The 14,467-nt window shown below is 40.5% G+C and overlaps 1 protein-coding gene across 7 annotated transcripts in view; it reads right to left on the bottom strand.

The window, feature by feature from the left end:
• Positions 1–8,037: 8,037 nt before the first annotated feature.
• The window catches only part of KIAA0408 (KIAA0408 ortholog), a 26,018-nt gene continuing 19,588 nt past the window's right edge, over positions 8,038–14,467 (bottom strand). For all 7 annotated transcript variants that reach the window (XM_066994312.1, XM_066994311.1, XM_066994310.1 and 4 more), the window contains one exon: positions 8,038–13,189. In XM_066994312.1, coding sequence (XP_066850413.1) covers positions 13,016–13,189 — 174 coding nt within the window. In that variant the 3' untranslated portion in view covers positions 8,038–13,015. The remainder of the gene's footprint in view (positions 13,190–14,467) is intronic.

Raw genomic sequence — 14,467 nt, 5'->3', positions numbered from 1 at the left:
TAAGCACTCTTTTGCAGTCTAAGAGAACGGTTCATTTTTACTGAAACAAAATTATCTATTTAAACACTTTTTTTTTAATCAAGCCAGGGATCACGAGCACTGGCCAGTGCTAAGCAACAGGCCTTTGTGCACTGCCTTTGTATGTTTTAGCTAAGTTACCGTATTCTTTAAAGGAGGAGAGGTCTGTGTTTTACCAAATGAGAAAACTAGCAGCTTTGAGTGAGACTGTATCACAAAGATTTCATAACAGCATGTTCCAGAGCAGGGGCTAATCTGCTTCGTACCGGTGTTGAACTTGCATCCCTGCTTCTGCACACAGCCTGAACTTAGGCTCCTTTTAACTATCACTCGCCCCATGGCAGGTGGCAGCTGTGCAAGCCCAGCCAGTGAATTTCTCGTGAGCAGGACTAACTTTTACATATATATCTGAAGTGCAGCTTTCAGCTGGATTTTTCCCTATACACTTTTACTGCTTGTCTGTCCCTGAGGAATGTCTAGTATTTCTACTAGTCATTGGCAAAACTCCCGTGGATTTCAATGCAAGCTAAATTTGGCTGCAGAAAGAGACATGTCATTTAGTTTGTGTGATGGTTTTTGGTCTCTCATTAGCATCTGCTGCCCACTGCTATACAAAACAAAATGACCAGTTTCTAAAAAGAAAGATGATTCTTCCGTATGTGTGTTTTCTAACGACATGAGTAATATAGTCATGGTAATTTCATTGCCTGCATGTGAATGTCTGAAGCTTCTAGAAAATCACTTTTCAGAGCCACCAAGTGAACCTGCAGGTCTCCTTAGCTGTGACCCAGCTGCTAATTCCATATACAAGCACTACTTAGTGACTCAGAGACAACCACTAAGTGACATTCAGTGGCTTAGCAGCTCTCAGGTCAGTGCTTGCCCCAGCTCCACTGTGTTGTGTGGACATGCCCCAGGGCATCCCTGTTAGGAATTAACTTGGTGTTGGCATCTGCCTGCTTTGCAGTAGCGGTGAAAATAACTAATGCATGTCAGAATGCAAAAAGAAGGGGGTGGAAAACAGTATGAAATATGCTCTGGGTCATTTGATAATACAGGGAGAGTTTCTTATCCAAAACACAGTTTGCTCCTGCCTATTTTGTGAGGACTGGATGGTATTAGAGGCAATTCCAAAGCACAATTAGAGGCATGGCAAAATTCCCCATAAAGGATTCTTGAAGAGTTTGGGGCAGTTTCTGTTGGACTGAGTCAAAAAAGGTTTTGTAAAAAGGAACAAGACTAAAAGCACATAAAATGACCCAATCAAGAAAGTGGATGAGGAAGTTACATTTATTCTTTCTTTCATAAGAGCATGGGGAGGAATGAAAGAAAAGCAGTTAAAAAATGTACATTTTCACCATGTGCATAGACAGCCTATGTTCTCATTAAAGCAGGCACCCCTTAAGACAGAAATGCAGGTTAGGTTTGCTTACAGCTGAAAGCAATTTCAAGAGCTATAACAGTACTAGTATGCAGGGTCCAAATCCTAATCTTAGCTGGTGGGGATGGTCTTGCATGTGGCTGTAATGGCGAATGTGAGAGGTATGGGTTCAATTTCCTTCCCTACCCTGCAATCTCAGTTTGGTGTGGAGGGAGGAAAGACAATAGAGGGCCAGATGCTTAAACGTGGTTTGGAAACCAAACTCCCATGAGAATGACACATGTCAGTGCCTTTAAAACATGGGTCTCTCTGTGCCTCTGCTCTCCAGCTACAGAGCACAAACAATGGCATTGCACTCCATCCAAAAAACACAGAAGGGCCAATCCATCAAGGCTTAAGAAGTGCACAGATACATATTCCTGTGACCAGGGATACGAGAAATATTATCTTCAGAATTAACTCAACTTTCTAATTCTGTGGGTTTTTTTTGTTGTTTGTTTGTTTGCTTTTTTCTCCTTGTCCCAAAGTACACGATATTGCTGACCTCTGCAAAGGTCAGACTGGGCTAGTACAGCAGCAGTGGTCCTCTCCTGGAGGGGGATATTCTGATGCCACAGAGTTAGGAGAGCAATAGCAGTGCTTGATGAGTCCTGCCTGTGACTCAGCACCCCTCTCCCCTTTCTGCGTTCTTAAATTTTTAGCGACTGAGTTTGTATCCGTGCCTTTGCTCCAGCACGAACCTTTGATGACAAAGCATCAATGAAGGTGATGAAAAGCAAAAGTGAACTCAGTGTGAACCTTGGAACCAACTGTTGGCAACTCTGGGATGAACCTTTACTCCTCTTCCATACACAGGTACCCTGCTGAAACTACAAGACCCAGCATGCAACACCACATCTTCATTGAAACAGAATATCAGCTGCATAGGAATTAAACATCTTGGTAACAAAATATCTCCACTTATTATTGTGTGGGCAAAAGTTTTCGGATTTGGTCTCGCTGCCCCCAGGAACCTGTGTTTGAGGTATATGATATAGCAAAGTTTGGAAGCCAGCAGGTTCAAAGCACCCCACAGCTATTACAACTCCACCAGAGGAAGAAAAACGGCTATACAGCACTTTTTGACTGCATTCTACACAGAATTGGTATATAAAGCACATAACAAATATCAGAAGATGGACTTTGGCATTATATCTGGCCATGCTTGAATAATCAGGTCAGGCGCATTTGTTTCTGTTCCAACCTCTCCTGCAGATACTGGCTTCCGTGTTTTATTCTGGTTCATGCAGGCCCCGCAACCATCTGCAATTTGGCAGCTTCTGCTGAGTTAGAAAATGTCAGCGGGAGAGGGGAGGGGTGACTAAAGAGAAGAGAAAAGACAGAAACTTTTCCAGCCATCAGCTTGCCTTTCTTTTCAGCATGGTTTGTGTGAGCTCTGCTGGCAATACCTACAACTTCTTTCTTTCATTAGGACATCTGATTGTGCTAACTGCAGCTGCCCACTGCTTGATTAAAGATGTGCTTTTAACTGAGAAGAGTGCAATTAAATGTGGGAGTTGTATGGATCCAAGACCTTAATCAGGGGCAGGAGAATAAAGTATTGCAGACTTGGAGCATACTGCCTGGAATCTGTTAACTCAACACTGACAGGCAGAGACCAGCTCAGTTTTGAATCCAATATGCCTTATATGGAAGATTCAGCAACATTTTAATAATTTTTATCCACTAGGCTGATAATAGGAAGTTCCTCTGATGACACTCTGTGAGACTTGTCCGCTGGTCTTTGGGATGCCCACAACAATTTTCCAGAACTAGGACAAAAACTCAGCAAATTTTGCCAAAGTGTAATGTGGAGATACTTGTTAATTGAAGAAAGGAATTCTCTTTGCATCTTTTCACGTCTTTCATCCATGGCTCCTTTCCAGATTACTCCCAGAAATTCAATGATAGGAAATATTAGGTGAAAACTGATCTTAAACATACTGGTCATGATTCAAGACAGAAAAGACTTCTAATGATTTCAGTGGATTTTGGATTTGTTGCTCTTTGTTTTACCCTGAAATAGGGAGTTCCTGCTGTCTCTCTGCTATGTCTGCAGAGTGACTAACATAATCTAAACAGACAAGTCAGCCAAAGAAAGTATTATTATAACCATTATTTTGCAGAAGGGGAACGAAAGTCCAGACCTGCAAAACTATGCAAGTGCTTCACTCACTCCTGCAGAAACAAGCACTGGGTTCCTCTTTGGTAATCTGACCCAGTGGTTTGAGCGAGATTAGCCAAATCGTCTATTGGTACAACAAGAAACCTGAGCATAGATCCCCACAGTCGCAGTCCCATGCACGATCTTGATGCTGTTTCTGTTCTTGGATTAAGATGAACAAGAACAGAAAACTAATAGTAAACATTAAGTGATTAGACCTGAAATGTAAGTACAAGGATGAAGCTCTACAGAACGCTTGTACATTTTAAAAAGGGACTCTTCAAATTGTAAATATAGATTTACAGAATTACTTACCCAATGTTACACAGTTCACTGGCTAGAATAAGCTTGACATAGTTATCAAATTACTTGAGATAGTGATCAAATTTCTAAATAATTCATACCTTGCTAACCTGTGAAAGCACATAAAGGCTGTACCCAACGAGTTACTCTCTGTGAACTGAGTCTGAGCAGAACAAACGCTACCTCCTCGGTCTTCAATGAGATCTACAGTTAATATAACATAGCTCTGACCTAGTTCATAGATCGATATTTCACAATGGCATGATAACATCACTGGACTGGAGCACTCTTCTGAATACAAAACCAGCTAGATTTTCCCTTCCGTAACGTTAAGTGAGATGACATCAATGACAGCATCACTAGACTATGCAAATTAGACTAATCTGGGAAGAAAAGGAAAAAAAAAAGAAAGAAAAAGGAAAAAAAAAAAAAAGACAAACTGAACAAATTGGACTAAACCAGAGGTCTGAATCTGTCCAATTTTGGATGAATTCAGTTTGGACACAGTTTATGTTTGACCTCTGTGTGCCAAGTGAATGAACAGAATTTCCCCAAATCATCCTGAATTGGGGAAATCTTCAATTTTATTCCAAGTCTTTTTTCTACAGCCTTTCTCCAAATCACAGGAAAATGTACATTGGGAAAAATATGAACTTACTCAAACTGGCCCTATAGATATAGCAGCAAACCTATAGTGTTAGAACAAGATACCACGAGAAAGGATTAGGACTGCTTTAGCTGAAATGAGTAATAAATGACTCGGTCCTACTCCCTACCCTAAAATGTCTCAGCGTTTCCTTTCACTGGGATGTTGGTTGGGATCCCAAGTCCAGTGTAACGCCACTGTTTGTTTCAGTTTAGCTAACACTGATTCTAACTGTGTATGGGCCCCACCGTTGCAGTTTCCATAAAGTGAACTAAGAGCAAAAGCAAGGAGGAAGCAATAACAAATAGATCAGTGTGTATATACACGTGTTGTGTACATGTGCTGTGTGCATGTGTATACACACATAAAAGCAAAGCAAGCACTCTGAACTGGTGAGCTTTGATTTTTCTCAAACACTACAGAGCCCCAGAGGTGGTGTCTCCAGCATTACATCATCCTGCTTCTCCCAAACATATTTAAATGTATAGCTCCTATGAAACACAACAGCCAAGACCAAAAGACATATGGTCTGGCACTGAATGGCACCTCCTAGGAAAAACAAAATATCTAACACATAACTACTCTTAGGAGGTTGTACAGGCAGCATAGTGATGCTTAAATCACAAGACGACTGTTATCTTAATTTCTGAATATTACAAATTACTCCCATCGTCCACTTTCCCCTCACTACGAGAGAAAAAAGTTGGTTTATTTCCCAGAGACAAGAGTAAAGGGACAAATCAATTCTAAAAACCTTGGTGGGCTGGCAGCAGATCACTGGCTGGAGATTTTTAAACAGTTTTAAATTCTTCTTGGCCCTTTATACATCTAGTTCAATTTTTGGCTACCTTTCAATAGAGAATGAGGAATTCTTCACTTTCTGTCCAAACTGCTGTAAAGTTTTGCTATAAAAAGAATTAAAATTGCAGAAGCCCATCCAAGAGGTGGTTGAGAGAGACAGACTCCTGCACAGAAAAGCAGAAAACAAAAGCTTTCTCCCCAGTACAAAAAAAACAACCAACCACCACTAACAACAAAAAAATTCAGCCCCGAACAGGCTGCTTTAGAGCTTGTTGCAGGCAGACCACAAATGACACTTTTCTCTGGCTTCTCAGAGACAGGCCATGGAAACCTCTTGTGTTTTGCAGGTCTGGAGGCCTGCAGAAGAGGAGCTGAAAGGTTGAGAGAAACTTCTAGGCAGCTATTTTTGCCAGGCCCTTTTCTCTTCAGTTTGGGTTGCTGATTCTTCACCTCCCAATGGAAGGAGAGCCAGGGAAGGAGTAAAACTATGGAGGGGAGAAATGGAGGTTCAGCTTCTCTGCATGGACAAGAATGTGACTTCATTTCTTTAATCTTAAACTGCCAAAGCACTACAAAAGTCTCCAACCCATGCAGTGTCATTTTGCAGTGCCTAAGCTAGAGGATTTTTCTAACTCTCTCTATTTCCACTCTCCATCCACCTTCTCCCCCCACCCTGCAGTACAAGAGGCAAAATTAGGATCAGAGCTTGTAGAGTAGGCTTCCAGTATTTGGAAGGAAAAGGTGGTATGTATAAGCACATTTTTTTCATTAAAAGATTTGACTGTATTTACTTACTTAAAAGAAAATGAGCTTTCAGAAACTGCTGGATCCCATTAACTGACATGCTGGTTTTAATATGTAAAGCATGTCAGTAGCATTTTTGGGGGAGGAGTCTGTTTACTTACAATATTGGAGATAATTTACCAGTGTTTAATATGAGTCTGACCGTGGTACCCATCTATACACAAAATGGCATCCTAGAGCCAAAACAGCTACACTGGACACTGTCAGACTTCCTGGAGGGAAAACTGTTAACATGTCAGTTTGGACAATATCATCTCCCCCAAGAAGATCATGCACTTTTACATAGATATATGTATAGACAGGAGATGTGGCAGTGTTAAGAGCCAGCTTGTGAACCCCTTACCTCCTTTGGTAGCAGGCTACTTCTCTGAGCAGGCATTTTGGCTTCAGAAGAATTCCCTGAGGGACTTCTTACCAGGAATAGCTCAGGTAGCTCATCTGCCTTCAGGTGATTTTGAAAAATGAATCTCAAACTCCCAATGAGAATGCCTTTGTGGAAACTACAAGGATTCTGCAAAGAAACAAGCAGTCCATATGTACACATATATTTGTCTGTGGTGTATTTCCATCAATAATATCTTAAGCAGCTCTACATCATATATGGTACCAGAATTGTCGAACTACTGCAGATATCTCATGAGGTAGAAGCAAAACTCAGTATGATTTTCTGTGTCACCATCCAAAGTGCACATATGAGTGCAATTTTCTTTAAAGAAAGTCCTTTTCTTTAGTTCTTTTCTCTCTCCACAAGTATGATTTCTTGATGCTACAAATTCTTCCAGTTGCAGTAAACTGCTTTAGGGAAATCTAAGGGGCACTGATAAAAGACTATGCAGGCACATCTGCTACATCCCTGTGACACGCTACCAAGTTAGTAGAAGTCCATGCACCCACTGAGACCAAATATTAAAGAACCTTTGCCTTTACTGGGGTGACTGGTCAAGGGACTTTAGCTCACTCGTTACTATCAGCCAGTACAACCTGCTTACCTGTATTATACAGCTGTGCAGTGCTTGCTCTCTTCCCTCCATTTCATATTGGGATCACATCTACTCCCTAGTAAAGGGAAACATTATCTCATGCAACACAGCCCAGATATTTTGGGCTCACACATTAGATGAAATGACATAAAAGTAAGATGTAGGGATTTTTCCCTATGATGTCATTTTTTCAGTGATTATTGGCCACGGTGATTGTTCACCCACACAAACACGCATCACTGGGAGGAATCAGTCTCTGGAACTTCCAACAGAAGCACTGTAGACTGAGATTACTGAAGAAAAGGCTTAAATCAGCAGCCTCTGGATAGGTACTAGGAAAATTAGTTCCTATAAGAATAAACACTAACTAGTAGTTGCATATTTTTTTCACTGCTCTTTTACCTAGGGAGTAGTAAGGGATTTAAGACTACGTGAAATGGATCTGATCCAAATTCATGAGATGCTCCGTCCCAGGACAGGTGCTACTTCTCCTTCATTCCCCAGATGTCCTTAGAGAAGGGCATCCCCCCAGAAAAGACCATAAGACTGAAATTTTTGTCCCAGTCTGGTGAAAAACATCCTGTACAGAGGACTGACGTTGCTTGTACTCTCATCAGGCTGCCTGGCATGACCCATGGAGCTGAGGTACAGCCCAGCTCTTGTTGTACTCAGGCAAAAGGCTGATTTACATTTATGTTTCAGGAATCTCCACATTTCAACAGTGTGACAGAGTGTCCCCTTGTTGGGAATCCTGCGTGGGTAGAAGATACAATCTGCTGTGCATTCAGTAATGTTCATGCTACGAGCACTATCATGTTCCTGGTGATAAAACCAGCTGCTGCCAATGAAAGGATTAACAAATGAAACAAGCATTCCTCAATAACCACCACACCATCAGATATGGGAAGAGGAAGGATTGGTGTTAATCTGACATCCATTTCAGTATCTCTTGCTATTATCGGCTCACAGAATGGGAAAAGGGTACATACAAAGATGCTGACTGAGAGAAGACGGTACATTACAGGAAGTTTCAGGTGGTATGAAGCAGGCAGCACACAGACATCTTCCATTAGAAGCAAAGAACTATCCACAACAATTACTACAAGTGTTACACCCTCCTATTTGATTGATCTGTTTCCTTTCCAGCTTTTATTTGCACACTTTTCACTTTGATCTTATTGAGGGTTCAAGTCTCCTTACACCACTAAAAAACCAATACAGTTCCTTGTAGAGTAACATAGCTTGCAAGGCACCCTTAGGTATGAGCTCCCATAACCACACAGCCACTGAACGAACCGTACATATCAGGAACACATCTCTGCTGACACAAGCACTTTGCAAAACAGAAAAGAAATGTGGGTAAGGGGTAGAAGCAAACCTCACAAGCAGATCAATCATCATTTCAGAAAGCAAAAGCAACAAGTTTTATATAATGTATGCCATTAACAGTTGATGAAGAAACTGCATTTTCAGTAAAGCGAACCAACAGATCAACTTCTAATATATTTGTGAATGGCAATAATAATATCAGCATTTTTAAGAATAGGCTGTCCAAAAATATTTTGATGGTGGTACAAATAGAAAGTCCTGTGGTATGGCATATACATAAAGAGCAATGGCAATAAACAACCTAAAAATATACATCCACCGGGAATCGAGGAGGGATGGAAAGGCCAGAGGCAACAAGGGGCTTTGATTTAGTGCACCAAGAGGAAATGCATTCTGCCTTCCAGTTTAAAGAGCATGTACGCAATCAGAGTCCACTACAGATCCGTTCAATAGAGAATATCAGCAGTGTAATTGCTACAGCTGTACACCGCAGGTCTCAAAGCCAAAGGAATTCTTTGCATAGCAGCACTGTGAGAATTGCATAAGTTCTCTCATGCTAGGAAATTTAGGCTCGGTCCAGAAACAACAAAACTCTGAGGGAAATGGCCTACCTGCTGGGCTGCTGTGGACCTTGCTAAAATGCTGTCGAAGACATTTGGTAGAAAATTCCTATTTACAGGTACAAGTTCTTAAGTAGACAACTGGAGCAATAAACTGGTGCTCTGAGTGCTCTGGAGAGTTATATTACACTGATTGCCAACTCTTTGCTATACATAACAGTTAACTCCTTTACAGTAACAGTCAAAGAGAATTGCATTGTTGATGGAGAACAAGCAAAGTTCATCCCTTCAGCAACGTTTTAAAGATATATAAGATGTCTATCACTAACACTGTAAAGATAAAACATTTAGGGGAAATAAACTCTGTCTTTGAGGAACAATATCTGGAGGTTTCAAGGTAACTTTTTCCCTCTACTCCTTCCGCCCCCGTCAGAGGTTCTGACCCAGCCTGGTTTTGCAGCACTTGGGTGGCCTGCTATGTTGTATATGGAGGCAAGGCCTGGCCAACTCTTCTCTGTGTTTCCTCCCCACTGTGCTACTCCCTAAAAGAGTTTGATGATGTCTCCATCAGTTTGCAAATATTTCGGTGGGCAGCTGATTTCTCAAGTGCGAGAGGCTGCCCTTCAGTGTGCCTGCCCTGTTACCTAGTTTAAGGTTTTTACGCTTTGAAAATTCGCGGCTGCATTTATTTCAGTGCCCCTAAGCATACACTAGCAAGATCCTAGATTTGTTCAGAGCACAAGTAAGAAGACTCTGTATCAACATTAAGACTTGAGATGGCATGTGGAAGAATAACAAAAACTTATTTTAAAAAATGGCTTAGAAAACGATCAGCTTCCATAGGTGACACCCGCATTACAAGTAGAGTCAATTCTACCTAGATAATTTGTGGTTCTTTTACAAGTGTGTCTGTGTGCATGTGTATAGAGCCTCTTTTCCCCAAGAGCTTCCACGATAAGTACATTTTCCTGTCATATGGGGGAACCTGGAGCTCTTTCCTCCTACAGCAAGTGCAATGAAGCCGGTACTATGGTTCAGTAATCACAGTTCTGGGAACTAAAAAACTCACAGCAGTGCACTGGCCTTGTCATGGGTATGACTGAAGAGAATATTTAAATAGCTTCAGCAGCAAGTTTCTAAAATTGGTATATTCATCTAGCCACCTACAGACCTAAATCACCAGTTTTGATACTTTCAGGCATCAGAATCAATGTCTATAATTAGATGGACACAGAAAAATCTTGACAAAATGGACTTGTTCTTTATTTCAAAAACCTTCTGTTCATTAAACTTACATACATCAGGGAATGTTGTAAGTATTTGATCCTTTCTCTGTTATTCGACAATGTGATATATGTCCAAAGTGATCAAAAAATAAATAAATAAAATTAAGTGAGCTAAAGAAACAACTTCACTGATTAATTAAGGGAAACTGTTTCATAGTTACATTCGTCAAACAAAAGTGCACCACCATTTTTCAGAACAAAACTGCTTAACATTACCATGAAGGTAACTGAAGGAAGTTTGATTGCAGTCAGCACTCTGAAATTAAGAACCATAATTTTACAGTTCTGTCATATTACCTTTTCCTCAGCTTTAGGCATGTAAAGCTGCTCAGCTACTTAGGCATTTGAAAGGTCAATTTGCAAGGCATTTCAGTTTGCCAGTTTCCACAGTTAGAGAAACTTTTAAGCAGTGTTCCCAATTCACTATAAATCATTTGTAATTTTTCTAGTTCTAAGGAAGTTAATGGAGTGCAATCTCTAAATTAGGTCAAACAAGGAAATTTATAGTACTCTTGATTTTTCACTTGAGCACACGGATTTTTGTGTCTGTCCAAATTGTATATTTTCTTCAAGATTCTCTGTTCTTATACCATTTCCAGTAATTACTTTGCAATAATATCCAAGTGAATTTTGATGAATTGTTGATCTGTTTGAAGCCTTCATATATTGTTATGGGGTTTCCTGCCACTCACACATAGAAAGTACCAGGAAGTTTAGATTGGGCAAATTATTCTGAGCATGCTTTTGCCAAGCAGGCAGCCACAATGGTGTGGCTAAGGTTGGATTTATGGCTCTAATGCCTGCTCAATCCAACACTGGCTTGCCCAAGAAGTTATTGATGCTACCTTGGAGGGTATATTGCTCAGAACAAGCTGTCCTCTGCTTTCTCTCTCTGCAAAACTATAGTCATGCAGAGGAAAGAAGAATAAGGCCCTAAAAGGACGCAAAAAGGTGTGGATTCTCATCATGACTGGAGTAAGACAACATATCACTATCAAATTAAGCACAACTAATTTTCCCTATATTGCCACACAAACAATTCACTAGGACAAAAGCCTATACTCTCTCTGAAATCCTTTTTACATTCACATATGAAATGTGCACATTAATGGATTCTGGGATGATATCTGAAATTCCTTTGAACACACTATGTTTCTCCAGGAGAAGAAGAAAAGTTGCAAGACAAGATTAGGCTGATGTTGAAGTGCCTCTTTACTCCTTTTAACCTAGACATGTTGTTTAAAGGTAATATTTATCATCTTTACCACACTACGCATCCAGCAACAGCCTAGAAAAGGGTGCAAAAATTCCAGGATGAGGGACACCGTCTTTTCAGCAAGAGTCTGGGTAGTATCTGTATTTCTTTCACACTGTGGGAAGGAACAAGCCAGGCTCTGTACACGTCATCGCAATGGCCCATAATGCCGAGCCAGGTGATAGCAAAAACACACTTCCAATGCCATTTGCCTGGGATTTCTGGCACCACTGTGATGATATCTCGATGCAGTATTTCCGTACTAGATGCAGCTTGCTGCCAGAGTGCACGTAAACTTTGTAACTGACTGCCACGAGTCAGTCAGGGAGCGGTACGTTAGCAAGTGGCTCAGGCACTCTAGTCTAGGAGGAGAGTAAAAAAGGAGTGTGTCTGCAGCACTGGGAACAACAACGGTCCTTGTTCTCCTGCCTTGAGTGAAAGTAAACAAGTCCATTGTTCTCTGACTTTGCCAAACCTCAAAGTATAGCGCTAGAAGGAAAAATAAGTTTCACAGAATTGAGCATATACAACCCTTATCTTCCCTTCATAAACTGTATGTTATGCTAGTTGAAACTACCGAAGTGTTTACAGTATGCTATATATATAATGGCACATTTAAGCTTTTTAAAGGGATTCGGTCATTTCAGGAATGTCTCTGGTGCTGAAAAAGGTTAATGTATTACAAATCATATAATATTTTAATTCAGAAAAAATACGTCTGGGTATTTTGACCCAGTATCATAAGGGTTAGGAAACTGAACGAGGATGCCATGAAGCATGACTGACAAATCAGTCGAGCTAGTCTGCTTCAGATACATATTGTGCAAGGCATTATCGCTGCAATCAGTCACAAAAATGCATATTTAGTTTTTGTACATTAAATACTACACCTGTGAACCTATGTAAAAGATATACAAAATATAAATGTCATCAGGACTGTATATTTCAAACTTTTTAAAATAAACACAAAGTATATATATATATGTCGGCATATAGGTTGTAGTTTCAATGTCAACACTAGCACAGTTTTTCTCTTCTAAATACAGACCTGTATACTTCCTAGTCCAACACATGCACCTACAAACACATGATCATGCATACAGCTTTACGTTCTGCTGTTTGCAGAAGAGTCAGAATATACAGCACTATACATTGTTCCAACTCAAAATTGATTGGCAAATTAAGGAAGATGCCACTCAAAATAAATTCTTTGTGAGCTAGTACTAAAAAAAAAAAAAAAGAAGAAAACCAGGGGTATAGTTGTTCCATCTTAATAAAAACACTGAAGACCATGATGATGACCTAAGATTCAAAACGTTTTGTCTGGCATGTGATGGGGTCACTCTTGGACAAGATAGGACAGGGTAGAACTGGTCGCTGTGACATATGTCGAACACAGTTACAACGAGGTGCAGAGCTTTCACACCACCACCCAACCCATCTCTGGGTTCAGACTACTGAGGTCTCTGAACGAAAGGAGACAGAGCAGTTGTACGCCGTCCTTCTCACAGCAGGCGGTGCTGACGGTGATCTCGATGCCCATCTGGAAGGTAAGCGTCGATTTGCTGGTCGGGCTGGTCGGGAGAAACCCTTCCCACTTGAACATTTAGCTGGCACAGATATCTGCAACAGAAAGGCAGCTCCTTGCTTTAACACGTTAGGGCACAAAAGTCTTTTGTGGAATGCAATAGGAATGTAGGAAGACATTTGGGGTGACCGCAGAGCAGGTGGTCTGAAGCTATTAAAGGAACGCAGCAATGCACAGAATGCAAAAGAACAGCTACTTCTATGTATAGGGATTCTCACATCAGTTGCAGTTTAAAATATGTGGAGACAAGTGTCAGACGCAAGGAAAGGGACAAAATGTTAATGCAAGACAGAACTGAACATTCCCTGTTAATTTTTTTTCCTTTTTGGAAGATTTGTGAATGAACTCCGTATACTGTTCTACACATAGAAGTCAGAATGCCATCTTACATTACTGGAGTCTATATACTTTCAAGCACTTTTTGATAGATCCTATTTCAGCAGTCACATCTTGCTAAGAACTCTTTTTCCATTAGCACAGCATGAAGCTGTTTACTCTCGGTAAATAATTCAGAATGCTTATTTATTAATGCAGTGTCATGTCTGCATGCAGAGCCTTATATACACCAGAAAAACAACAGGCTTTGATATTAGCTACAGTGATGTAAATCTGAAATAATGAAAATAAACCAAATTCCTCTGTGCCTCATGCCATGTGTAGCTCTTTATACCTCTGTGACATGAATGCTGCTGGACTTAGAATGGTACCCCCTAACCAGGCAGTATCCTACACTTTATACAACGTAAACGGCCACATAAAGTGTGAGCAATTTAGAGTGGAGAAAATGGTCCAATTGGCTTAGTAAAGTTATTCTTGGCTGATATCAATGTAAATTCAGCCATCATCTGATCATTATTTCTTCCCTACATACTTATTGATGAAATTTCATTTTCCTATCAAACTTTCACTGGATAAAAAAGAAATCAGAGGTTTTCCTCTATGCTATAGCAAAGGTGTTTCTGCTAAGCAAGACGCTGCATCACCGAAAGGCTGACATAAAGACAAGCAGTAGAAAATCTATACGGTCAGATTCTCAGCTGTTTAAATTCACATGGCCCCACTGAAGTCTGTGAATTTTTGACAGTTTAAGGCATACCAGCTGACAGTCTAAACCCATTTAAGTTTCTCAGCTCTGAACACATTTGCCTTCTCTTTTCTGAGATGCTAAGGGGCATGTCTATTTGTGTTCTTTGGCCAAGGAGCTCTTCAGAAAAACTGATTTTTCTTTCTTTGTGGCCTTTCATAAAACCTGCAACTTATATTATATTTGAAAAAAAAAACAACAAACACATCTGTTTCTTTTCTCATTAAGA

Source organism: Anser cygnoides, chromosome 3 (assembly GCF_040182565.1).
Source record: "Anser cygnoides isolate HZ-2024a breed goose chromosome 3, Taihu_goose_T2T_genome, whole genome shotgun sequence".
NCBI lineage: Eukaryota > Metazoa > Chordata > Aves > Anseriformes > Anatidae > Anser > Anser cygnoides.
This window is presented reverse-complemented; position numbering and strand designations above follow the sequence as displayed.